This window comes from Bos mutus, chromosome 4 (genome assembly GCF_027580195.1).
Source record: "Bos mutus isolate GX-2022 chromosome 4, NWIPB_WYAK_1.1, whole genome shotgun sequence".
Classification (NCBI taxonomy): Eukaryota; Metazoa; Chordata; class Mammalia; order Artiodactyla; family Bovidae; genus Bos; species Bos mutus.
The window spans coordinates 5,594,651-5,620,833 of NC_091620.1; the positions used below are offsets into that span (position 1 = coordinate 5,594,651).

Consider the following 26,183-nt stretch of genomic DNA (forward strand, 5'->3'; position numbering starts at 1 on the left):
TACTGAGTGGGGACACAGCCACGCCGAGGTCACTGGTGCCCCAGTGACATGCCGGCCGCTGAAGGCTCCTCCCAGACCAGCCTCGGAACCAACGCCAACCGGAGCTGCTCCTTGGGCGGGTCAAGGGTGTTCTGGTTCACTTCCCAGGGATCCAAACCACTCTGTACTCCTCCTCCCTCACGGACACACACGACACACTCAAACACACACTCAGACACACACACATACACACCACACAGGTGCACTCAGATGTGTGCATGCACTCACATACACACTCAAACACACACTCAGACACACACACATACACACCACACAGGTGCACTCAGATGTGTGCATGCACTCACATACACACTCACACACTCAGACATACACACTCACATACATACCCACACCACTCAGATGTGTGCATGCGCTCACATACACACCCAAACACACACTCAGACACACACACATACACACCACACAGGTGCACTCAGATGTGTGCATGCACTCACATACACACTCACACACTCAGACATACACACTCACATACATACCCACACAGATACACTCAGATGTGTGCATGCGCTCACATACACACCCAAACACACACTCAGACACACACACATACACACCACACACACTCAGATGTGTCATGACACTCACACACTCAGACATACACACTCACATACATACCCACACAGATACACTCAGATGTGTGCATGCGCTCACATACACACCCAAACACACACTCAGACACACACACATACACACCACACAGGTGCACTCAGATGTGTGCATGCACTCACATACACACTCACACACTCAGACATACACACTCACATACATACCCACACAGATACACTCAGATGTGTGCATGCGCTCACATACACACCCAAACACACACTCAGACACACACACATACATACCACACAGGTGCACTCAGATGTGCATGCACTCACATACACACTCACACACTCAGACATACACACTCACATACATACCCACACAGATACACTCAGATGTGTGCATGCGCTCACATACACACCCAAACACACACTCAGACACACACACATACATACCACTCAGATGTGTGCATGCGCTCACATACACACCCAAACACACACTCAGACACACACACATACATACCACACAGGTGCACACTCAGATGTGTGCATGCACTCACATACACACTCACACACTCATACACACTCACATACATACCCACACAGATACACTCAGATGTGTGCATGCACTCACATACACTCATACACACTCACATACATACCCACACAGATACACTCAGATGTGTGCATGCACTCACATACACACTCAGACACACTCACATACACACCCACACAGGTGCACTCAGATGTGTGCATGCACTCACATACACACTCACACACACACACCCACACAGACACACACACTTACATACACACCCACACAGGGGCACACAGACAGGCACATGCACTCACATACACACTCAAACACACACTCAGACACACACACTCACATACACACCCACACAGATACACTCAGATGTGTGCATGCACTCACATACACACTCACATTCTCACACACATGCAGATGCACAGACACACTGAGACACACACTCAGATGCATGCACACACACGCACACACACTCAGATGGATGCACACACTCAGAAATGCACACCCAGACACATGCACAGACACACACTCAGACTAGTGCACGTACACACACGCATGCACATACTCTTGACGGAATGGGCAGACTTGGTGTTTGGTCTTTGGAGACCTAGTTCTTCTTTATCCCAGACAGAGGGAACAGCCTGTGAGACGTTCTGGAAGATAGAGCACACTTCTTCACTGGTGCAGACAGGTGCAGAGCCCACCCTCGGAGGGAGCTCTATTCCAGGGGCTCTCTCTTCCAGGCTTGGTGTAACCTTCTCAAGGACACGAGCCGCTGAACTTCCACCCAAAGGCCACTCCTTTGATTCCAGGTTCTGTCCTGTCCACCAGTGGCCCCGAGTGCTTGGCACAGGTTCCACAGGTCTGCAGAGGGTGTTGGGCTGAGACCCCACCACACCACACACACACCATCTCAAGGTGCTTGTGTAGTGGCCCCAGGAGGTTTAACATAAAGTAAGCTATTATTCTCTGTTTCCTTAAGAAGCACCAGTTAGATATGTTATTAAGCAATTAGGAAGCTGAGCTTCTATATCCAACAGTGTTTACTTTTGAGGCAGCGGACACACGTTATCAGGGTGCAGCTGTACTTGCCTGCAGTGGACGATTATTAACACACGTTATCAGGGTGCGGCTGTACTTGCCTGCAGTGGACAATGATCGGACAAGAGCGGCCCCTGAAGCACTTGTTCACTTTTCTGAAACAAAGAGACACAGAAGTCACGGCGATGCGCTAGGCCGCAGCAGTCACCAACGGCCGCAGCCAAAGCAGACAGGCCGTCCTGTGGGCATGGTCCTCTAGTGGCCTGTTCTGACAAAGAAAATCAAAATTACACACACATTTTCCAAGGCTTATTTTTCTTTCCAATATTACATTATTAGACAGAGCCTTGAAAACAATTCTTACATTTGCGCAGGTTGCTTTTTCCCTTAATAAGCGTGAACTCTGGCCTCCAGTCGACCGGCCCATCGGCTTGGGCCCCCCGCCCCCCGTCCCCTCCCCCTTCCCTCCTGTTGCTCTAGTTCGTTTGACTTTCGTCGTTGCGGCATGTCTAGACTCCTCACGGAAATTTTTGAGTTTAGCAATTTACACACTGAATTTCTCACAGTCTAGACACCACACTAAATGTACTCTTACCATGACATCTCAGAACAGCATCTTCAAGACATTTCTTGACCTGTCAGTTTTGTAAGGACATCTAAATTTTGGAGAAACCTCAACTGTGTACAAGACAAATTTTTCCACTTTTATAAACCTGATTTTATGTAAAACAACCCTGTTGTGCAGGTTTTAGATCAGAGTTTATGCAAATTAACAAGAAGCACAGATTAGGGTTTTGTACCCAAGTCCTAAATCAAAACAGAGCACAGTTTAATATTCACTGTGTAAGCTCGAAATTTCTTGTAATTCAATGAAAGACATAAACATGTTTACAAAGTACATCCAAGTTCTTAGGAAAATCTTCCTAAATGAAGAAAAGCAAACACTGAGCTTTGGTTAATTGGAAGGAAAAGTGTGTGAGTGAGTGTGTAAGACGGGCTGTGAGTGTGAATTTACACAATGTAAGACGGAAAATAAAATTTTGAAAAGGATGATGGTGGAGAAAAACCTCTTACTTCATGCTGGAAATGGGAAAATGTCATTTCTCTGCTAAGGCCTGTCCGCTCAGCACGGAGATAGCTGAACGTGGACTTTCAATCAGCGGGTCCTTTTGCCATGGAAGCCTGAGAGGGTGTGGGGCTGGTATCTGATAGCCCAGGGTGGTATCTGACGGAGGAGCTGAGGGGTATTCCAGCATCAGGTAAAATGACGCTAATGCCCAGACCTCGGAGCTGGGCTGAGCTCCCACTTACGCTGTGGCCTGAACAGAACAGGTGCCTCTAAGGGAGGCTCCACCCTCCTGACCAGCAGCAGGGCTGGCGGGCCTGGCTGTGCAATCCCGGTAAGACGGGCCTGGAGGTGACCACGCCTGGGCCCAGCCCCCCAGCTGGAGGTGAGGACCCAGGCCCACATGCTGCTCCCTGAGGCCGTGTCATCGCCACTGCAGCAGCGGCTCCCTGCTCGGGCTGGCAGCTGGGCCGAGGCTTGGGGCAGAGGGAATGCGGATGGCTCAGAGCTGAGGGCGCACGGGCATGGGGTCCCTAGAAAGTGCTCTGCCCTCTGAGGATGAAAGGTATTGGAAAACAGACCCGCCTGCTCCTCCTTCTAAACCTCCCTTTCCCTGACTCAGGTTGTCAAGGCAACGGGAGCTTCAGCTCCGACAAAACAGATGCCAGACCCCGAGGACGTGCCTCCAGTGTGAGCGGCGGGGAGCCTGCCAGCCCCATACAGGTCATGTGTGTGCGCGTGCACAGGCGTGTGTCAGGCGTGATGCACGCACTGTGTGTGTATGTGCGGAGCCGGGAGCTGGGGCGGCTTGCCGCAACAGGCCCGGTGCCTTCAGAGGGCAAGTCATCCTGGACCCTTCTCAGTGGCCACATCCTTAATGTGTGGACCACCTCGGCTGGGCTCCTCCAGTTCTATTTCCTGCCTGAAGGTCCTGCCCGTGTTTCTAAAGGCTAACCCCAACTTTTGGTCAGTCACCCAGTTTTGCTCATTTTTTTTTCTGATGGGACCAAGCACAAATGGGTCCATTAAAAAAGAAATAAACAGAACAAGAAGACGGTCTTCTTTAAACTGTGCTGGTTTGGCCAAGAACAACACAGGGAGTCGGCGGACCAGCGGAGCTCCCTGTACAGCTGGTCGGGCTGCTCTGTGGCAGAACGCAGCAGGGAGCATCACCTCCCTGGCTAAGAATCGCTGCTGAGACGCGGGTTCCTGGCTGCACTGGCTTCCCCGTGCCTGCAGCCCCGGCCTCTCCTGTGGCACCTGTTTAAAGTGTTATTCTTGCACGTGTGTTGTGACCGGCTGCCTCGGGGGCCCCCAGGGAGGTCTCACTGCACTTTGACATCCACGCCAGCCCCGCCCTGTGCTAACCCTACTCGTCGACAGCCATGAGCAACCAAGGAGGCGAGCAGTGAGGTCCTGGGTGCTGCTGTGGTGGAGAAGTTTATCACAGAGAACTGGGCACTTGTGTTGTTACCACACAGAGCATCACAAAGGGCAAAGCAGAAGCAGCACAGAGTCCACACAGCGTCCATCTGGTCGACCCGAGACAGAGACGCGGGTTATTCATGGAGAAGAGCAACGCACAGCTGTCTGGTTTACTTTACTGGAACAAATCGTCAGTCAGCAAGAGGCCAAACATTGAGAAAAGTGGCGACGGCGTATACTGCAACAGGAGGAATTCGCCGAGAGAGAATGGTTAGTGATACAAACCGACCCGTGGGTCACTGCGTGAGAGGGAACCGCCATGCAACCACCAGCAAGCAAAGGCCAGAGGGCGTGAGAGGCTCAGAAAGGGGGCTTCCCACACTGTCCCTGCAGTACAGTCACAGTTTCCAATGATCACTTTTGTGACTATGCAACTGGGCTCATATTACTAGCTGCAACATCACAAAAATGACACTGGCCACCGCTAATTAGCTGGCAAAGTAAGGGTTGTCCGTTTTTACAGAGAGCAGCATTAGTGAATGTCAGTGCACACAGCCACGAGAGAGAGACAGAGACGGAGAGAGTTCTTCTAGAGCAAAGCCCTCGCATGTGATGCTAATTATCTCTTAGCTTAGCAGTTTCTCTTTAAAGTGTAAATGTGCTCCCTCTGGGCGCCAGAAATATTTAATTACACATCTCGGTCTCTGATGAACACGCTCGGCCAGAGAGGGAACGAGCTGGGTCTATTGTTCAGAGGGGGCCCCGCAGCCCACTGCCCTGCAGTGACCAGCGTCTTCCCAGCCGTCTCCTCTGCCGGACAGAGAGTCACAGAGCAGTGATTGTGTGTGAGCGCCACGCGCCCTGAGGATGTGACGAGACCAAGGCCTGGGGCCACGTGAGCAGCCCCGACCGTTGCTGAGGGCGGGCTGGCCTTCCCCAGCGAGATGGGCCCGCGGGCCTGTAAGCATCTCATTTCCCGAAACCTTCTCGGGCCCTGTCTCCTGGGACTCTGGAGAGAGGGAAGCGGGGGAATCCAATCTGTCTTCCGACGGACTGCACACACAGAGGGTGGGTTGTGGATTGTCCGATTCCACACACGGATGTGGAGCTAGAAACACGCCATCTGCACATGTGAGCAAGTACACCGGCTGGAGCGGGGGGCCGTCTGCGCAGCTGCGCCCGTTCTGCCGGTACTGACCGCTTTTTGAAGATTCTGTCAGGAAACGGGCTCTAAGCGAGGTTTTTAGAAATAAATTTGTATTAAGAAAATGTAAAAAATGACTAGGCGATCGGGATGGGTGGGGGCGGGGGGCACGTCTGGGTGTGTGTCATGCGCCCCTGCCTCCCTGGGGACGGACTGAGGGTGATGGGTATGACGCCAAGCAAGTGTCTCTCCTGGAGCTGTTTCACGTGCTATTTGATACAAAGGATTATCCAGTAAAAAAGAGAAAACAAACCCTGTTTTGTTTTTCCAAAGTGGACTAAAAGGAGAGAAGTGGTATCAAAGTAACCTTCAGAATCTGCCCTAAATTCAAGACACCCAGCTTTACGCTGGAAACCCCACCTTGATGACAGCAGCACTTGCCACACCCAGGGGTTACGTGTCTGTGAACTGTTCAGACACAAGTCAGTTCCCGATCACGCGCAATTCAAGTGCGTTAAAGCGTGTTTTGTCTTGACTCTCCAATTTCCTGTTTTGAAGATTTACTGGAAGCCTACTTCCAATCAGTAACATGTAAGGGAGGTTCCAGGGAGCGTAGAGTATGGCTCTGTGTAGCCCTCAACATCTTCATTTTCTTTCTAGATGTTTAAAACCGTCAGTTTCAAAACTGCACCACAGATACAGAGTTACGTGTGACCCCAGGCCAGGCGTTTATCCAAGGTCACCCATTAGCTAGTCATCTAGGCCTCATTCTCACCACCATCTCTAAGCAGATGAGTAGCCAAAACTCTGGGCTGTATTCATCCATACCTTGTGAAATATGAACCCCAGGAATTCTGCCCCACTGAAGAATCTTACTGATAACCATGGCCACATTTCCAGAATTCTAAGATACCCAGCCCCCCTAGCGTCTAACACCTCTAAAGCTACAGACGCCTCACAACCAACATGTGAGTTACCACAACCTCCCTCCTCGCCTCTGCAGATAACACGGATGTACCTGTGACGCACAAGCATAAGACAGACGGCATGTCTCACAGCGAACAGCCCCTCAGACCCAGATGTCCCCTCCCTCTGGGGGCAACCCGAGCGCGTTACCCCGCTGGCGGGCCGCGGGTCTTACCTGCGGAAATCCAGGAGGGACCTGGTGGAGGAGGGCACCCCCTGGTCATACCAGCTCAGGAAGTGGAACTGTGTCACTGTGCGAGTCTCGCTGGTCTGCAGGTTCTTCAGGTAGAAGCTCCTCACGAGGAAATCCTCGCACCAGATGTGCTCAGAGACCAGATGCACCTGTGTGGGGGGAGCGGACAGGGCGGGGGCGGGGCAGAGAGCACGTCGGCTGGGGGCCCGGCTCCCGGCGCGGAGCCACTTTGTGGGGAGGGGGCTGGGACCCTGAGGGCAGACTGCACGTGGCAGGCCGGGGGCCCGTCCAGCCTGCCAAGTTCAACACGGTTTACACAAAAGGTCACTTTGTGCTTCTGTTGTTTACATGTCACTCAGGGGCAAAATAGTCAAATTATTGGGAAAAAATGCGTTACAATCAAAATGAGTCCACTTTCTGTCTTTTCTAAGCCATATAAACCTCCAAGAAAATTCACCAGAAAAAAATTATACTTTCGGACAAAAACTCAAACGGGGTTCTATTCTCAGTGGCCTTTCATAAGAGAGGCCCCACCCAGCTGCAGAAAGACGAAACCGAAAGGTTCGTATAGACGCTGCCAGGCCGTGAGCGCTGGGAGCCCAGGGCGGGGACCCCAAAACCATGACCAGCTCAGAGGGGAACATCCGGACGTCTGAGGTGAGCCCTCCTGAGGGACTCTGGTGTTCTGACGAATTTCAATGGGAAGCAAAGTCGAAGGCACACCCTGGTGTTGGTGTAACTGCCCAAGGTCATTCATTTCCTTCTTGATGTGGGCAAGAAGCTAGCCAAGGAACCGAGCTGCCCAGCAGGGGACCCGCAAATCAAAAGGCCGAGTGGGCGCTACGGACACAGGGCCCGGGAAGCAGCGGGAGCCGGGATGCATGTGGGCCGCAAAGAACCAGGGTCAACAGGGCTGCTTCCTGAAAACAGGCCCCCGCGAGGTCCTTTCTTGGTTGCTTTCTGGCCGAATTTGGATTCATGGAATTTAAAAATGGAAACCACACCATTTCTGGCAGAGTTCCCGTGGCATGGCTGTCTGCAGGGTCTGCTGACCGCAGGGCTGGGCAAACCTCCTGGGGCTTCCAGGGACGGCGCCCGGTGTCTGCCCAGGACGGGCCCGCCCACAGCTGCCACACCCCCTGCCCACGGCCCGGCGGGCGCCCTGGGAGTACCTCGTAGATGTGGTAGAGGCTGGAGCCCTCGTCCGGCCAGTAGCGGTAGCACTGCCGGACGCCGTTCTCCGCGAGGGGAGTCAGCATGACGACGACCACGCAGCCGCTCTCCCACACCATCTGCGGACCAAGAGGCGGGTGAGGCGCCGAGCCCCGCCAGTGCGGAGTCAGCGTCCCGGATGCACGGCGCACGCGGGCCTGTCCCCGGGAAACCGGTTAGTTGCCGAGCCCCGTGACTCGCGGAGTCAGCGCCCCAGACACACGGCGCACACGGCCTCCATCCCCAGGAAACTGGTTCCGCAGGCGGTGCACTCTGCCTTTGCAGCTGAGCACACGGGCCCACAGTCTGCACGTTCCAGGAGACATTGCAAACAGGATGTAGTAAACCCGTTCCACACCTTACACCCCCTGGGTTCCCTGCTCTGCTCAGCCACGGGTCCTCCCTGCTGGTCTCTGACGTGCCACAAACAGGCCACTGGGCATCGGGTGCTGGGCCCCAGGCGGGCAGCCTGCTGGCTTGGACACGCCGCTGTTCCGAGGGACACGGGGGGAAATCACGGGCACGTGTGTGTGCTCGTCACCACCGTGGGACCAGAGAAGCGGTCTGCTTTGTGGAGCTGCCATCCCACCTGAAGCCGACTCTGGAAGATTCCTGCCCACGTGCGTTACAGAGAGTGCATGCCCACTTCTACCAAAATACAGCAGCTCTGCCCAAAGGAGAGGGCACCCTGAACTGACAGTCGTCCACCGCAGCCCCTACACCAGCTCCGGGACGCGCAAACGGACCCACATTTGAACACCAGACCTGGTGAGGACACAGAGGCCCTTGAACCCGACTCCTTTTCAGACACGTGTCACAGCGGGCGGCCGTGGACTTGGTGCTCAGTCGCTCACCTCACTGATTCTAAGGGGTCCCCGAGCAGCCTGAGGCCCTGCTGGCACGTTAAATGCAGTGACGAAGTCTCCGCATTCCCTGTGCTGGGTTACGCTAACTTCTCAGAAGTCTTTATAAACAACTGCGTCTAGACGTGAAGTTTGTATCCGAGCTTCCATCTCTTGAAAACACAGATTTAACAATCTGATGAAGATCTTGTAGTTTATAAAATCCACATAACTCGGGTATAAAATGCTTTCCCGTCATGCTCTTGTTACTAAGTTCCCCTTTAAATTATATTCTGAAAGTCAGATGTATGCACGATATCGTCTCTTTTAATATTGGTTCACCCCCACCCCCGTGATGGAAACAGCTAATATTCTTAAGGCCCCTCATGGTGTATCATCTGCGGTGGAATTTAATGGGACTTGCTGCGATGTTTACAGAAAAGCCCACACAAATATGAATTGCACTCGAGCCCACGCGCTTCCCTCTTCTTCAGTGCAAATCCAACAACTCAAGGCGGACGCCTGCTCTAAGCTTTGCCGGCTCCCAGACTGGCCCTAATCGGCCCTTCTCGCACGCCGTGGTTTAATGTGCCTGGAGAAGGTACAGAAGCTCATTGAAGCCATTAGGAAAATGAGCAGAAACACAGGTTTTATGAGTGTAATAAAAATACAATGATCCGGGCCATAAACTAATCACCAAGGCTCTGCTGTACCCCCGAGTGTGGAATCAGGAAGCCCTCCCCGCCGAGGTTCCTTCTGTCCAGGGACGCTCGGGGCTCTCTGAAGGTGTGGTTGAGAGTGAATCCAAATGAAACAATTTAGACCAACAACTCCAAAAGCACCCCAGGGGATAATACTTCTTTTTAGGTCACTGTGTGGAAGCAGAGAGGACTGACTAAATTGAAGCTGTCTCACCCGCTCGGGCACCCACTCCCTGCCCACCTCCCACCGCGGTGCCCTGCTCGCAGGGCTGGACTTCAGGGCACACCAGGGAATCCACGGTGGGTTTTGGAGAGAACACAGGGTCTGCTGAAAGTCCCGGTCACGTAGGGACCGTTTCTGGACGGGAGATCGCACTCTTTCCGGGTCAGTTTCACAGGGTCGTGCCCAGCAAGAGAAAGGCACGACTTCTATGCCCCGTCTTTGCGATACCTCCTGTGCTCTCTTCAAGGAAGCAGGCAGCAGCCTGGAGTCCTCCCTGATCCTGCTGTGGTCCCCTGAAGCAGCGGCTTTGCTGAGCCGAAGAGCGGATGGTTGATACCAGAAACAGCACTTTCTACACTTCCCGTTTGGTTAGGGCTCAGACAGCACAGTGCCGTGGGGCACGCGGCACGGTTACTGGGCACCTAACACAGGTCAGGACACCACAGGCCACGGCAGGGGGAAAGGGATCGGGCCGTAACGTTTTTTGGTGGCAAAAAGTGGGTGCCTTCTCCCAAACAGGAGGCAGGCACTGCCGGTCCTTGGTCGGATGAAACATGATCTCGGGTGGGGATCCCAAGGACAGGTCCCGGGGCTGTGCTTGGAGAACAACCAGAAATGCCCCCTTCTCCTGAGTGTCTCCTCAGACGCAAGGCACCAGCCGTGAAAGGCCACCCTGAATGCTCACTATCACCTGGCACTCGGTGGCGGGGAGCAACGGTGGCGACGGTCACTGCTTCACCAGCGGGCGTGTCACGGGAGTCGGGGCGGCGGCTCAGGGGTCCTGGGCTGCGCTCAGATGCTCAGTCGGGTCCGACTCTGTGCGACTCCGTGGACTGTAGCCCACCAGGCCCCTCTGTCCATGGGATTCTCCAGGCAAGAATACCTGAGTAGGTTGCCATTCCCTTCCCCAGGGGATCCTTCCCAACCCAGGGACTGAACCCACATCTCTTATGTCTCCTGCACTGGCAGGCGGGTTCTTAACCAGTAGCTCAGCCTCAGGGGTCCTGGGCTGTCGTAAAACACCGGCGACAACCTACACCCCCAGCCCGTCTGTGGCACTCAGAGGCCACCCAGGGAAGGGACACGTGATGATAACACAGCTGACACGGCCGAGGACGGGAGCCCGTTCACGGCCATCAGTCCTGGGCGCACAGAAGGGCTAACATGCAGCAATTCAGACCACGGGCGTGCGTGACTCGGAACACGCACTTTCGCGGCTGTTTCATCCAAATGAGTAAGCTTCCCATGCGGATCAGTGGTAAAGAGTCTGCCTGCAGTGCAGGAGACATTGGACAGGACAGGTGCGTTGGATCCCTGGGTCTGGAAGGTCCCTTGGAGGAGGAAATGGTGACCCACTCCAGTATTCTGGCCTGGAGACGCCCATGGACAGAGGGGCCTGGTGAGCCACAGTCCACGGGGTCACAGAGGCAGACCCGACTGAGCGACTAAACCACAGCAAGTTCACCAACAGTCGGTTAAAAAAGAAACGCCGTGCTGCTCTTGGCTGTGGGCTGGACTTTGTCTCTGAAATGACACGCTGACGTCTTAACCCCTGCCACCGATGACTGTGGCCTGATTTGCAGAGGGTCTCTGCAGATATCACCGGGATAAGAAGGCGAGGTTCCGATGCATCAGGGTGGGGCCTAATTGAGCACAGAGGAGGGAGATGCCGGGTGAACGATGGTGCTGCAGAGACGCTGCCGGAACACGCGGGCCCTGCGAGCAGGACGGAGCCTTGTCTTCCTGCTTCAGGGCCGGGAGAATAGCCCTGCTGGCACCTGGGCTGGACTCGGCCTCTGGAACTGAGAGGGAGCGTGCTTCTGCAGCTTTCGGCCGCTCCGTTTGGGGAAATCTGTCACGGCAGCGCAGGAAACGAACACACTCACCGAGGCCCGGCCTCTATGCCAGGCCCCGAATCGTCCGCAGGACTCGGGACATGTCCGTTCGAACCTTCTTTTATTCATCGAATTACACCAGACGGAAGGAAACTGTAGATTCTCTTCACCCGAAGTCTTTCTTGAGTACCAAGTGTATAGAAAAAAAAAAAAACCTCCTTCGGAGTGCACCGAGGCCTGATCTAAGGCAGGCGGTCTGCATGGACGCTCAAGTCCGGGGCCGCCTGCTCTGCAAGGAGCTCTGGTCCCTCCGGGGGCACGCGTCCCCTCCCCTTCCCCTCACGTCCTGTGAAACCCCCTCCACCTTGTTCTGCTTTCATCTGTGTGGGCACAGCTTTCTTCCACCAGACTGTCAGCTCCTTGAAGACGGCAGCCCGTCTGGCTGCCAGCTCTACCTCCAAGGCATCTGGCACCAGGCTTTATTATAGTTGATGCTTAGTTGAAAACAATACATATTTTAAAAAAGAGACCATTTGACTGCCTCTCTGAAAAGAGAACTCAAAGAAAACGCTATCAAAGGCTCGCCTGGCAGAGTCCTCCCAGGACCTGTTCGGTGCAGACATGTGCCTCTTGAAACCCCATGTGCTGTTTGCACGCCCGCTACAGCGGCCGCTACGTGAAGTGGAGACAGCTTTTCTCCAGAGCAGGCCGAGCGTGCCCCTCCATCCCTGACGCATGATTCGTTTCCGCTGCCAACTTCTTTTCAGGTGGAGGAGAGATCAGCTTAAGCCTGGCAGTGAGCATGCTGACAAAGAGGTCTGAGAACACATTTTATGTCAATCGGCTGGAACCACACACTCTGAAATCGATTAAAGAAGAGCAAACAGCAGTGTCTGAGCACCTTCTGCAGAGCAGACCCCCAGTCCCGCTCCCGCCCTGTCCAGAGGACGGTCGTAAGAAGCCTGCCCTGAAGTCTTCCCAGCCTCTGGTCTGTTTCAGCCACACATTCACCGGCCCTGTGTCAAGCTGTGAGTGAGGCAGCTGGCGATCTGGCTAAACGTGAATGAAGGTGATGAAATCTTCACTGTGTCTCGATGCAGGACTCATAACACAAACCCACCTGGTTCCTCTGTGAACAAAGCCGTCAGCATGGGCCTCCTTCGCAGGTAAAACCCCGAAGTAACAGGAACAAAGCCAATACTTAATCCTGACCCTCAGGAAGGGCTGAGCAGGGAGGAAGGAGTCTTGCAGATATTAAGATCGGACCCAGGGCTTCCCTGGTGGTCCAGTGGTTAATAGTCGGCCTGCCAATCCAGGGGACACGGGTTCAATCCCTGGTCCAGACAATCCCACATACCACGGAGCCACTAAGCTCGTGCACCACCTCTACTGAGCCTGTGCTCTGCAACAAGGGAAGGCGCCACAGTGACAAGCCTGTGCCCCAAAACTAGAGAGCAGTCCTTGTTCGTCACAACCAGAGAAAGGTGAGTGAGCCAACGAAGACCCAGAGCATCCAGAAATAAATAAGCAAATAAATGAATCTTAAAAGAAAAACCTGACCTGAGCTCAAGTCAGTCCCAATGCTGATAAACTGTAGCAGGCCCCCCTGGCTGCTTTCCCACCAGCCGTGTTTGTGCCCAGGCAGGAAGGAGAGCCATCAACTAGAAACACTTGCCCGTTCACTGGAATCCAGCAAGCGTCCTTTCGCAAAGACAGAACGGCCCGCTTCTCTCTGAGCAGAGGCGAGGTGGCTCGTGTGTGCCACTCAAGCACTTCCACAGCGAGGCCACGCGCAGACCAAGCTGCCTGTTCCCCTGAGCTTCATGCAGCTGCCGCAGAGGTGTTTCTGCCAGGTACTCGACTGTGTGGGAAGCCGCCTGAGCCCGGGCGTGCTGTCACTTAGGAGCACTTACAGCCCCTGGGCTGTGTGCACGTTTCACGTTTAATACACGTGTTGACGTCTTAAGCAAAAGCACCACTCAGGCTGTCATCATTTCAAAACCAGGACCTGACGTAGATGAATCAGATCCACTTGTGAACCAAGGGAAGAAGGAGGAGAGAAGAGGGGACAAAGTCAAAGACTGAATGAAAAAGAATGAAAGAAAGAAGGAGGGAAAGACAGATGAGGGAGCTGACACCACACACGAAAGCAGGGTGTTTTCTGCCGAGGGCCGTAAGAATCAGTTAAGAAGGGAACCCAGGCTGTGTTTTTCACGCCAGCCTGAGCTCTGACCCACACGCCTGGTGGGAGGACACACATATATCCAGGTGCCAGGCACACCACGCCCGACCACACACACGGCACGTTTCCCAAGTCCCACCTCGACGTAAGATGATCAGACAAAAGTTTTCTTTTATCTATAAAGGTCTGTGAATTCATGTGCAGAAAATTCAATCAGAATAAATGTTTGAAGAAAAACGTCCTAGAAAATCTAGGGCCTGTGGTTAAAATGCTTCTGAAACACAGAAACAAAGATCAGGTTTTTCTTAGGAAACTCATGGTCCTCAATTCCTGTAGTCCTTTAACTTAATCAGATAATCCTGCTTATTTAACTTATATGCAGAGTACATCATTCGAAATGCCAGGCTGGATGAAGCACAAGCTGCAATCAAGATTGCCGGGAGAAATATCAATAACCTCAGATATGCAGATGACACCACCCTTATGGCAGAAAGTGAAGAAGAACTAAAGAGCCTCTTGATGAAAGTGAAAGAGGAGAGTGAAAAAGCTGGCTTAAAACTCAACATTCAGAAAACAAAGATCATGGCATCTGGTCCCATCACTTCATGGGAAATAGATGGGGAAACAGTGGAAACAGTGACAGACTTTATTTTTGGGGGCTCCAAAATCACTGCAGATAGTGACTGCAGCCATGAAATTAAAAGATGCTTGCTCGGAAGAAAAGCTATGACCAACCTAAATAGCATATTAAAAAGTAGAGACATTACTTTGCTGACAAAAGTCTGTATAGCTATGGTTTTTGTGTATGGATGTGAAACCTGGACCATAAAGAAGGTTGGGACCCGAAGAATGGATGCTTTCAAACTGTGTTGCTGGAGAAGACTCTTGAGAGTCCCTTGGACTACAAGGAGATCCAACCAGTCAATCCTAAAGGAAATCAGGCCTGAATATTCGTTGGACGGACTGAAGTTAAAGCTGAAGCTCCAATACTTTGGCCACCTGATGCAAAGAGCCAACTAATTAGAAAAGACCCTGATGCTGGGAAAGACTGAAGGCAGGAAGAGAAGGAGACGACAGAGGATGAGATGATTGGATGGCATCACCGACTCAATGGACCTGAGTTTGAACGAACCCTGGGAGATGGTGAAGGACAGGGAAGCCTGGCGTGCTGTAGTCCATGGGGTTGCAGAGTCGGACATGACTGAGCGACTGGAAAACCAATTAGATAGCGTGCTCTAGAATCAGTCAGTCTGCACGTTAACAGCCCCCGAGTGCACTGCTCCATCCACAGCCTCTCGACATCAGAACGGTACCTCTGCAAGCCCTCCTCGCCCATCACTCGCTGCCCAGGGCTCGTGTAAGACGAACAGAGGAAGTGACTGCGTGGGCATCACAGGGACGGGGACTGGGGACCTCCTCCCGCTCTGTGTCCTGCCTCTTAGGACCACCAGAAGCCACGAGCCCCGATGTGACGTGGTCTCTGAGCCAGTGGGTATGATTTGACTGGGCGTCCTGCAGACTGGGGGTGCTGGGTGTCTGCAAGGGTCACCTCTGGCTGCTCCAGGCTAGGCTGCTGGGGGCTTGGTGGTACTAGCTATAACGGGGTCACCCTTAGCTGACCTGCCAGAGGTGGGGGTGGGGGCTGCCACCTTCCGGCCCCCTGTCTGCTGGGCCCATCACCGCCCGGGTGCACTGGTCAGCTGTGGAGCTCATCACTGCCGTTCTCATCACAAGTTCCTGGAGGAAAACCGTTCGGTCCCTCGGACCTCCCACAGCCCTCCACTCGGGTCCCTCCTTGTCCATCCTAAGAGCGGTGACTGATGGGTGCTGAGGAGCTCAAGTTCTTCAGTTAAATCAAGCCCCACTGCTTGGAAAAGAAAGTACACTGCCCCAGTGAAGACTTCATAGTAGAATACACTTTCAGAAAGTGGGAAATAGAAAGCAATAGGTGGACTTTTTTCTTGGTAAAATGTTAATAAGTGTCCGTACTAATTGGGCACCAGCTGAATTCCAGCTGCCTTCAGCGCCTGTACCTGGGAGTCGGGGCCCAGCTCCTCAGCCTCTGATTGCATCATCTGAAAGTCACCAAAGTCTGTCAAGCAGGGAGGGCAAGGCTGGAAATTCTAGACTGTCTTCCCTGCCCCTCAGCTCCCAGTGAGCAGGGCCGGCCACCAGTCCCAGCCCTGGAGAGGCCCTGGGCTGAGCTCAGGCACCGCTTGGCCGACTGCATGGTCCACGTGCGTGGACAGTGCTCACATGCCTGAACCAGCTGACCGTGCTGCCTGCACTTCTGCTTGGTCCGAAAATATGGGGGAACGGCAGCCAAAATATGAGGGCTCCTTGGACGGTGGCGAGGGGGCTGGTGGACTGGGGGCTGGAGCAGCTCTAGGACGGGTGGGTGATGCCCAACCGGACAGCTCAGTGCCGGCAGCCTGTGCCGGGGACTTGTCCTCCCTGCTCACAGCCCCGAGGTGCTGTTCTCTGAGAAAGCTGGCCCCGGGGCCCCCAGTTGCCTGGTGGTCACGTGTGAGCCTGGCCCCGGCAGGTGACAGACCTGCCCCCCTCCCTGTGTGGAAGCCACGGCCTCCTGAGAAGTCTTCACCCCGATCTAGCCTGGCTCTAGCCTTGCACACTTGCACGCACATGCACAGCTGGAGAGTGTGGTACACGACCTCTGTGCCTGGAGAGGACGCACCCTGAGGTCCTCACAGAAGGGGGCTGGCCTGAGCACAATGTCCCCATCGCCGATGCCCTCTCTCTCCTCTTTACAGAGACTCGCCTGCCCACTCACCGCCCCCCTTACTTCACAGCCCGTGGGGCAGCAAGAAGTGCTGTGGACCACAGGGTCAGGCCTGATCACAGGAGTTGGGTCTGATCATGGGGTCAAGTCTGATCACAGGGGTTGGGTGTGATCTCGGGGGTGGGGTCTGACCTCAGGGATCGGCTTTGATCATGGGAGTTGGGCCTGATCTCGGGGGTCGGGTCTGATCTTGGGGGTCAGGCCTGATCTCAGGAGTCAGGTCTGATCACAGGGTCAGGCCTAATCACAGGAGTTGGGTCTGATCATGGGGTCAGGTCTGACACCTGTGCAGCTGCTGTGGAGATTGGGGGGTCGTGTGGAGCCCTGGGCCTCAGTGCTCTACTGGATTGGGATTCTGACTTTCTTTTATTCTAGTAAAGTATACTTAATGTAAAAATACCTTCCTGATGGGTTTTGAGTATACAGTTCTAGGGCATTCAGGACATTCACCACCACCCCCAGAACCTTCCCATCTCCCCAGACTGAGCCTCTGCACCATCAAACACCAGCTCCCTGACCCCCCGACCGCTAGCCACCTCCCATCTTGCAGAACTGCCTCTGGGGATCACGCACTCGTGATAGCTTCACCCCAGGTCGTCAGGTGAGGTCACATCCCCCCGTGCCTGCCCAGGGTCCAGCATACACTAAGTGCTCAATACCTGTTGCCTCCCCTCTGTGGACTTGGATGCAGGCTGACTTCTCTCAGAGCAGGCACTTCAGGCCCAGGAATACCCGGGCTGTCCTCACAGGTCAGAACACATGTCTACAGGAAGGCGGTGGGCCTTACGTGCATTTGGGTTTAGAATCAGATTCTTAGAACGTGAGGTGTGAATTCAGAGAAAGAATTCTAATCGCTGGAGGGCGAGTGGCGCTGCATTCTGGCAGAGCCCCAAGGGCTGCAGGGTCGGGAGGGAGGGGCCTGGCTGGGCGCTGCATCCTGGCAGAGCCCCAAGGGCTGCAGGGTCGGGAGGGAGGGGCCTGGCTGGGCGCTGCATCCTGGCAGAGCCCCAAGGGCTGCAGGGTCGGGAGGGAGGGGCCTGGCTGGGCGCTGCATCCTGGCAGAGCCCCAAGGGCTGCAGGGTCAGGAGGGAGGGGCCTGGCTGGGGTGGGAGACCCCGCCTTGAGGTGACTGCAGTGTGGGCTGTCACTGGGTCACACCCACGATGTAATGTTCTGGAAGCGCCACGCTTGCGTGAAGACAGAGCCTCCCCCAGCCCCTCCTCTGGGTGTCGCCCCTCATCCTGAGCCTGTGGGGCCCACCTCGTGTGCCCCCTGCTGACGGCCTCGGGTGTCTCTGCTTTATGTTCTTCCTGCAACTGGACCCGGAGGCTTGGTGTGGAGACCACGCATCTGGCTCAAGGGCACCTGGGGAGACACAGTCAGGGAGGTCTTTTTGCTGCAGGCTGTCTCAGAGGCTGTGATGAGCTGATGAGCCTGAGACGGCCTGGGAGGGCGGCCTAGTGGCCAGAGTGTCCACTCCCGCCTCGAGGGACGCCAGTGTTTCCCGGAGGTTCGGTAAGTGCTGACCGAGGTGTCCTCATAGTATCTTGCACTTCATCTCACTTGAATATTTTTCTCCAGTTGCCTCATTTAGAGATGTTTCCTTTCCATTTCAAGAATGCTCCTTGATATCAGACCTCCATAAATGCTCTAGGACATCCTATGGTTTACAAATGCTGGCACAATGAATGGCCCCCAACAATGGCAATTGCTCAGAACAAGCAGTAAGAAAAATATACCAGCGGCCCTGTGTACTAACCACAAGAACCGGGGCAGAGTATGACCGCGAGTCTCGTAGAACGCCAAGATTAGGGGTCAAAATACACAAACCCCAACGCGTGGCCTGCCACAGGGCAAGTGCTCCATGGATGTAAGCGGTGACTGTGTGAGTGTTGACACAACCTCAGGATCTTGTGCTTCTGTTGGCAAGAGAAGCTTTGCCTACAGGCAGTTGCGACTGGGGCCTGAAGCTGGTAAAAATGAAACCACCCCTCTCAGGCACACCTACACAAACGTGCATGCTGGGATGGCAGGCTGAGGCTGAATGGAAGACGCGGTGACCGTGGAATTCTGTTGGCCCTTATTCTGCCACACGACTTGGGGTTTTCTGTGTTCTTTCTGTCTGAGCACGGAGCCTGGGCAACAGCAGGAAGGTAACTGAGCAAACCATGGAATTCCAGCAGCACTCCATAGGCAAGCTGGGATGGGTGGGCTCATGGCTCAGGGGGACAGCTCTGCGTGGGGTGAGGAGGCCCCTTGGGTCCAGGCTGGAGCCGGCCGCCTGGTCCTCCCGGGCTGCACGACCTCTCGGCAGGTGTAATGAGGAGGAGACGCCCTCAGGGCGGCGGGACCCACTGGTCCAGCCTGATGGCTCGAGGCAGCGATCACGGGGCTCAGCCTGGTCTTTCCTTCCCAGAGTGTGAAGCAGCACGGAAGGGCAGGGCCACGCAGAAGTGTCCATCTGGTTCCTACGTGCAGGTTGGGCCGAGCCACGTCATCTCACTGACGCGCACTCGTGTGGCCCATGAAGAACCAAGATGATGCCAGTTTGTGAACGCGCATACAAGGCAAGAGCGGAGCCCGGGTCCCTTCCTGACTCCCAGAAGCCCGCAGAGACTCAAGGGTGGGCAGGAGCACAGGCCTCCTGGGGTGGAGCCAGGACAGGGCTGGCTGGAGAGTTGGGGACGGGGCACAGGGGGCAGGGAACGTGGACTCTGCCAACTTCAGCGGGTCCCTCTGGGTTAGAGATGGTGCAGCCACTGGACCCTGACGGCCTGGCCCTGTGGCCCTCACACTGCTCCCGCCCATCAGCTGCGGACCCAGAGGCCATGCGTCCCTGATCTCATCCTCAGGGTGCACTTTGCCAGTCCTGGGACGCCCGTGGGCCCGACTCACAGTAGGGCTCTGTTTCAACTGCCAAAGAGTGGCGGGACCCCGTGTGCACACCCCTTGGTGCCACCTTCTCAAGACTGTGCTCCTGGAGCTCTGCCGCCTGCTGGACGGTGGGCAGGGAGACCGGAGCGCGGAGGCGAGGCCTCGCTGGCCCCCTGGCTCTCCTCTTACTGGCCAGTGTCCCCAGCGCCCAAGCCTAATCCGAGTGTGCAGTATTTGCTGGATGAAAAGAGACCAGCCTGGCTTCTCAAATGCATTATTACAAAGAATCCACAAGGAGAGACTATAATCTGAGCACCATTTTTTAAACTTCATAAGATTAAAACTATCAATACGAGACACATCTGACTAAAATGCAATAATTTACGCATGCATTATTTCATTACATTTCATAAGATAAAGTGACCGAAGCAGCTTAACAAGTAAAAGTCTTTAAAGGTTTAATATCTCAAAGGGAATTTATACTCAAGTTTTGGAAAAGAAGGTTGATCATAAGAAATATGAACGAGCTCATATAAATTCTGAAACCAAGGAACACCTGATGAACACCTGTAAACAAATCTGGATTGGCTTAACTGGATCCAAGGCATTACTCATGATCAATTTATTAAGCTGTTAGACTCAGAACAAAATTTAATTTAAAAAGAGTCACCTGCCAGAAGTCAGCCACAGTCGAGGGCAGGGGTCCTTGGGTGGCGATGTACGCGGGCTTCCTGGGGTCGTGGTCCATCTGCGGAGACAAGAGCGCAGGAGGAAGATGAGCTGGGGAAGGGCAGGGCCGGGGAGGCTCGGGGCCCTGAGTCCCGTGCTGACAGCCCCCAGGCCCGACACACACCACCTCTGTGGAAGCAGGAAAGCCCCTGGCTCCTGCCAGACCCCTCCTGACCTACCCCCCCAAGATTCTAGGGGGGCCTGGGGGCCTGGTGCCTGGAGTTTAGGGGAGGCTTGGTGCCTGGAGTTTAGGGGGGCCCTTGTGCCTGGATTTTAGGGGGGCCTAGGGACCCTGTGCCTGGAGCCTGGCGATGGGGCTGGATGTGCTTCTGACACCTGAAATGGCACTAACTGAGCAGCATCAGTAGAATGGAGGCCAGTCAACCACAGACCAGATGCCAGAGCATCAGCCACGTAGGGGCCACGTGAAGCGGGGCCGTGGGGAGGCAGGGAAGGTGCCCGGGTCACCCACGTGGCGACAGGTCCACAGACGACTGTGACCGCAGAGGTGTTCCACTGGTATGGGTGGCCTCCATGGCCACCACTGGCCACACACAGGGCTCAAAAGTAAAGCGGCCGAGGTTGGCACTGCGGGTGCTGGGCTGGGCAGAGGGCGGGCATCTCTCAGACCTGGAGGGGCCCAGCAACAGCGCTTCCTGCCTCCCAGGGTGAGGCAAACCCCCTCCCGTGCTGCTGTGCTGCTCTGCACCCTGAAAGGGTCCGAGAGCCAGCCCAGCAGGCGCTGGCCAGGGACGGGCCCAGGCTTCTAGCAGCTCGTTTCATATTCTTTTTCCACCTTGCCAGACAAGGACCAAAAACAAACAAGCAAAGGAGAACGCAGTGGCGAGCTTCCTGGCTGTCGATCCGCCCGAACGCGGCCTGCTGGCTCCGAGAGAGGAAGTCTGGCTTAAAAGACCTTCATTAGAACAGTTAATTCCAAGACTGACTAAGCAGGAAAAAAACATGAGAACAAAGCCTGGAGCAGCAAATCGGATTAAATCAGACGGCGTTCTCCCTCTCACGCTGGTGTCCCAAGAGGACAAGGGAGGGGCCAGGCGAGGTGTCAGCAGGACGTCCTCACTGTCCCCCCTTGGGGACCACAGAGACACCCCCCAGAAGAGAGCAGGCGGGTCTCCCCTGGGTGTCAGGCGACCACTCACTCATCAGACATACAGCCTCCTTTATTCTTTCCATCCAGCACTGGTTTCTACTCTTTTGACACCAGGGTTTGATGAAAGATTTAAAACACTCCGAATTTAAAGGTACTTGTTAAGAACTCATTTCCGAACATGGCGAAAAACAAGAAAGGTGCAACCACGCGCGATTCAGTGGAGACGCGATTCAGTGGAGGCGCGATTCAGTGGAGGCGCGATTCAGTGGAGACGCGTGGGGATGCCGGCTGGAAGCCCCGCTCACTGGAAGCCCCTCCGAGTCTGGGTCTGAGAAGGGCTCGTGTGCCCTTTAACATGCGTGCGGTGTAGCCTGCCCGTCAGCACTTTCAGAGCCCACGGCTGTCAGTCTGAAAGGACGCCCCCAGTGCACCTTATAATTACGTGCACCGTGAGAGCGGGAAAGAGCACAGGAGAACAGATGTAAGTCGCTCCATCAGCACAGCAACGTGACGCTGGCTAAGGGAGGGGGCAGGAAAAAAACGCTTTCTGTGCATCTAATTTAGTGATTCGTAATTAAAACTGGAAATTCACAACAACACACAATACAGGTAAAATTACGTTACTCTTGCTGAAAGCCCCAATTAAAATGTTTCAGTGGGAACGTGCTTGGCAGAAATAAGGAGTTTTGATGTTTAAAATATGCATTTGTTGGGGGTGACAGCTATTTACAGGGACCCTGTCTCTTCCTTGCAAATAGTTCTGCATGAAAAGTATAACCCCACCTCCTTTTCAAATGTGCTTTTTTGCCCAAAGCAATTCAGAGAGCAACGTATTTTAAAATCCTTCGTATGTACAACCCAGCACATTTAGCTGGTTTCACAGTGAGAAAATATGTGATTGAAAGCAAAAATCGGATCAGGGTTTCGGGAGGTAAATAAGGCCCCCTGTGGGGAGAGGTCTCCATGTCACTCCGTTGCCATCAACCCGAGCTGGAGATGGGAGGACGTGGGGTTGGGGGCAGAGGGTGCGCGATGGCCCATGTCACTCCCCTCCCCCTTGACTGTATCACGTGGCTGCCGCTTGGACGGCAGTAAATGATCACAGAGCAGCGACCTGTGCCACCAGCTCAACAGTCGCTCGGAAGACAAGCACCATCACCTCATCCCTCGCACGTTCTCTGTGTGTAGCAAAGAGGAGGCCTTGCTCACACACAGCAGCCTCTGTCCAGTTTTGTGCGTCTGTTACTGAACGAAAGTAAAGCAAACATTTAACTGAACAGCAGGCGTCTCAGCACACTTAAGACTTGCGGGGCAGGATAGGTGTGGTGGTTGGAGGGAACTGTCAGTTTCCGGGAACACGACTCCTCGTGCAGGCACGCTGGCTGCTGCCCCGGTGGGTGGGTGAGGGTGTCTGTACTGGCACTCCTGGTGGGGATGAGCGCTGGCTTCCGCTGAGGTCAAGGCTGATGGCCCCCCTTCTTCCTCACTCCTTTGTAGCGACTTCCTTCTGTATGGTTGCTGTGGTCACACAGTGCGCCAGGGCCATGGGCAAGGTCAGGCTCTCTGGCTCCCATCTCAGTGTCTGTAAACTGGGGTGGGAGGGGCTGGAGAAGTGCGACTTGGCTCTACGGGTCCTTTAGCTCTGGGATTCTGGGATTTTTTTCAGAAAAAGTAGACCCCCAACGTTTGGGTTGAGTCTCATGAAGACGCCACCTGGATAACCAACAAGGACCTACTGTGTAGCACAAGGAACTCTGCTCAGTACTCTGTAATAACCTAAATGGGAAAAGAACTTGAAAAAGAATAGATAGAGACATTACTTTACCAACAAGGTCCGTCTAGTCAAGGCTGTGGTTTTTCCAGTAGTCATGTATGGATGAGAGAGTTGGACTCTAAAGAAAGCTGAGCGCCGAAGAATTCATGCTTTTGACCTGTGGTGTGGAGAAGACTCTTGAGAGTCCCTTGGACTGCAAGGAAGTCCAACCAGTCAATCCTAAGGGAAATCAGTCCTGAATATTCATTGGAAGGACTGATACTGAAGCTGAAACTTCAATACTTTGGCCACCTGATGCGAAAAGCTGACTCATTGGAAAAGAGCCTGATGCTGGGAAAGATTGAAGGTGGGAGAAGGGGACAACAGAGGATGAGATGGTTGGATGGCATCACCAATGTGATGGACATGACTTTGAGTAGGCTCCTGGAGCTGGTGATGGACAAGGAAGCCTGGCATGCTGCAGTCTCTGGGGTTGCAAAGAGTCAGACACGACTGAGCGACTGAACTAAGATACATGTATATGCTTAACTGAATCACTTTGCCATACACCTTAAACTAAGACAGCATTATTAATCAACTATTCACCAGTATGAAAAAAAGACATAACCTGAACCAGGGTGCCTGCAAGGTGTGTCCCTAGAGATTTGGTTCAAGCTGTAGAAGGAGAGTTATAATAGAGCGACTAGCTCTAATCTGCATCAGAAAACGCACCAATATTTCCCTGATGTTCCAAACAAAACTCGTCTTGAAAGTTAAGTCGTCAGCGTGTTAAGACCAGGGCATCCATGTTCTGAAGCCTTGAAGGGTGGCTTGGGGGAGGCTGTGGGCTGGTGTGCAGGTGAGGGCAAGGTTGGTTCTGCCCCCAGACCACTGATACTTGCTTTTCATAATATGCAAAACAAATTTCACACATGGTTTCTAAAAACAAGACCCTATCAGGCGGAGTTTTCAAACCGCTTTTCCAGATACCAAGTCTTATGGTGAGAGTTTGCTGGGAAACAGTAGTCAAATCAGTGGGAGAGAGTGTGGCTTATGAACTTGAATTATTTTCATATTCATACAAGTTGAGATTTAAGAAAAATAATCGATATAAACTATAATTGGGCTTCCCAAGTGGCGCTAGTGGTAAAGAACCCACCTGCCAATGCAGGAGAGGTAAGAGATGAGGTTGTGATCCCTGGGTTGGGAAGCTCCCCTGGAGGAGGGCATGGCAACCCGCTCCCGTATTCTTGCCTGGAGAATCCCATGGACAGAGGAGCCTGCTGGGCAATAGTCCATGGGGCCGCAAAGACTCAGACATGACTGAAGTAACTTAGTACGTACGCATGCCAACTATAATTATAAATACATGGATGTTCGCTTATAAATCTGAAAACCAAGGAATTGTTCCCCCTATTTGGACAATTTCTTGTGATGTTCAGTGCATCTGAGCAGTTATTTTCTGAAGAGTCAATTTGTACTACTTAAATTTGTTAAATGAACTGAGTTTAAAAATTAAACAATTCTCCCCCTTTATTAATAAACAGAGGAGTGATGAGTAAGTTTAATTCCAAGTGTCACTGAGGTGTTCAGACTTGCCCCTGGTGAGGAATGTGTGTGCTGTCACACTAGTGGTAACACTATCCCTAGTCCACGCCCGACAGTGACCAAGCTCCCACGTGGCTGACGGTTTCTCTCACAGAACTCCCACAGACTCTGGTGACCAAGCGCCCGCGTGGCTGACGGTTTCTCTCACAGAATTCCCACAGACCCTGGTGACCAAGCGCCCGCGTGGCTGACGGTTTCTCTCACAGAATTCCCACAGACCCTGGTGACCAAGTGCCCGCGTGGCTGATGGTTTCTTTCACAGAATTCCCACAGACCCTGGTGACCAAGCGCCCGCGTGGCTGACGGTTTCTCTCACAGAATTCCTACAAACTGGTGACCAAGCTCCCACGTGGCTGACAGTTTCTCTCACAGAATTCCCACAGACTCTGGTGACCAAGCTCCTGCGTGGCTGTTTCTCTCACAGAATTCCCACAGACTCTGGTGACCAAGCGCCTGCGTGGCTGACAGTTTCTCTCACAGAATTCCTACAAACTGGTGACCAAGCGCCCACGTGGCTGACAGTTTCTCTCACAGAACTCCCACAGACTCTGGTGACCAAGCTCTTGCGTGGCTGATGGTTTCTCTCACAGAATTCCTACAAACTGGTGACCAAGCTCCCACGTGGCTGACAGTTTCTCTCACAGAATTCCCACAGACCCTGGTGACCAAGCTCCTGCGTGGCTGATGGTTTCTCTCACAGAATTCCCACAGACTCTGGTGACCAAGCGCCCGCGTGGCTGACGGTTTCTCTCACAGAATTCCCACAGACCCTGGTGACCAAGCTCCCATGTGGCTGACAGTTTCTCTCACAGAATTCCCACAGACTCTGGTGACCAAGCTCCTGCGTGGCTGATGGTTTCTCTCACAGAATTCCCACAGACTCTGGTGACCAGACCCTGGTGACCAAGCGTGGCTGACAGTTTCTCTCACAGAATTCCCACAGACCCTGGTGACCAAGCTCCCATGTGGCTGACAGTTTTCTCTCACAGAATTCCCAGACAGACTCTGGTGACCACAGACCCTGGTGACCAAGCTCCCATGCGTGGCTGACGGTTTCTCTCACAGAATTCCCACAGACTCTGGTGACCAAGCTCCTGCGTGGCTGACGGTTTCTCTCACAGAATTCCCACAGACTCTGATGACCAAGCTCCCATGTGGCTGACAGTTTCTCTCACAGAATTCCCACAGACTCTGGCAACCAAGCTCCTGCGTGGCTGATGGTTTCTCTCACAGAATTCCCACAGACTCTGGTGACCTCTGATTTCAAAGCAGAGATGGCACATTATTTAGCACTCATGGCTTCCCTGAACTTTAATGAGGACCAAG

The 26,183-nt window shown here is 53.8% G+C and overlaps 1 protein-coding gene across 1 annotated transcript in view; it reads right to left on the minus strand.

The window, feature by feature from the left end:
• Positions 1 to 26,183, minus strand: part of PTPRN2 (protein tyrosine phosphatase receptor type N2) — a 605,862-nt gene that overhangs the window by 20,544 nt on the left and 559,135 nt on the right. The window contains exons 17-20 of the mRNA XM_070369001.1: positions 20,327 to 20,404; positions 8,160 to 8,279; positions 6,970 to 7,136; positions 2,295 to 2,348 (exon numbers count right to left, since the gene is read on the minus strand). Of these exons, the coding sequence (XP_070225102.1) occupies positions 2,295 to 2,348; positions 6,970 to 7,136; positions 8,160 to 8,279; positions 20,327 to 20,404 (419 nt within the window). The remainder of the gene's footprint in view (positions 1 to 2,294; positions 2,349 to 6,969; positions 7,137 to 8,159; positions 8,280 to 20,326; positions 20,405 to 26,183) is intronic.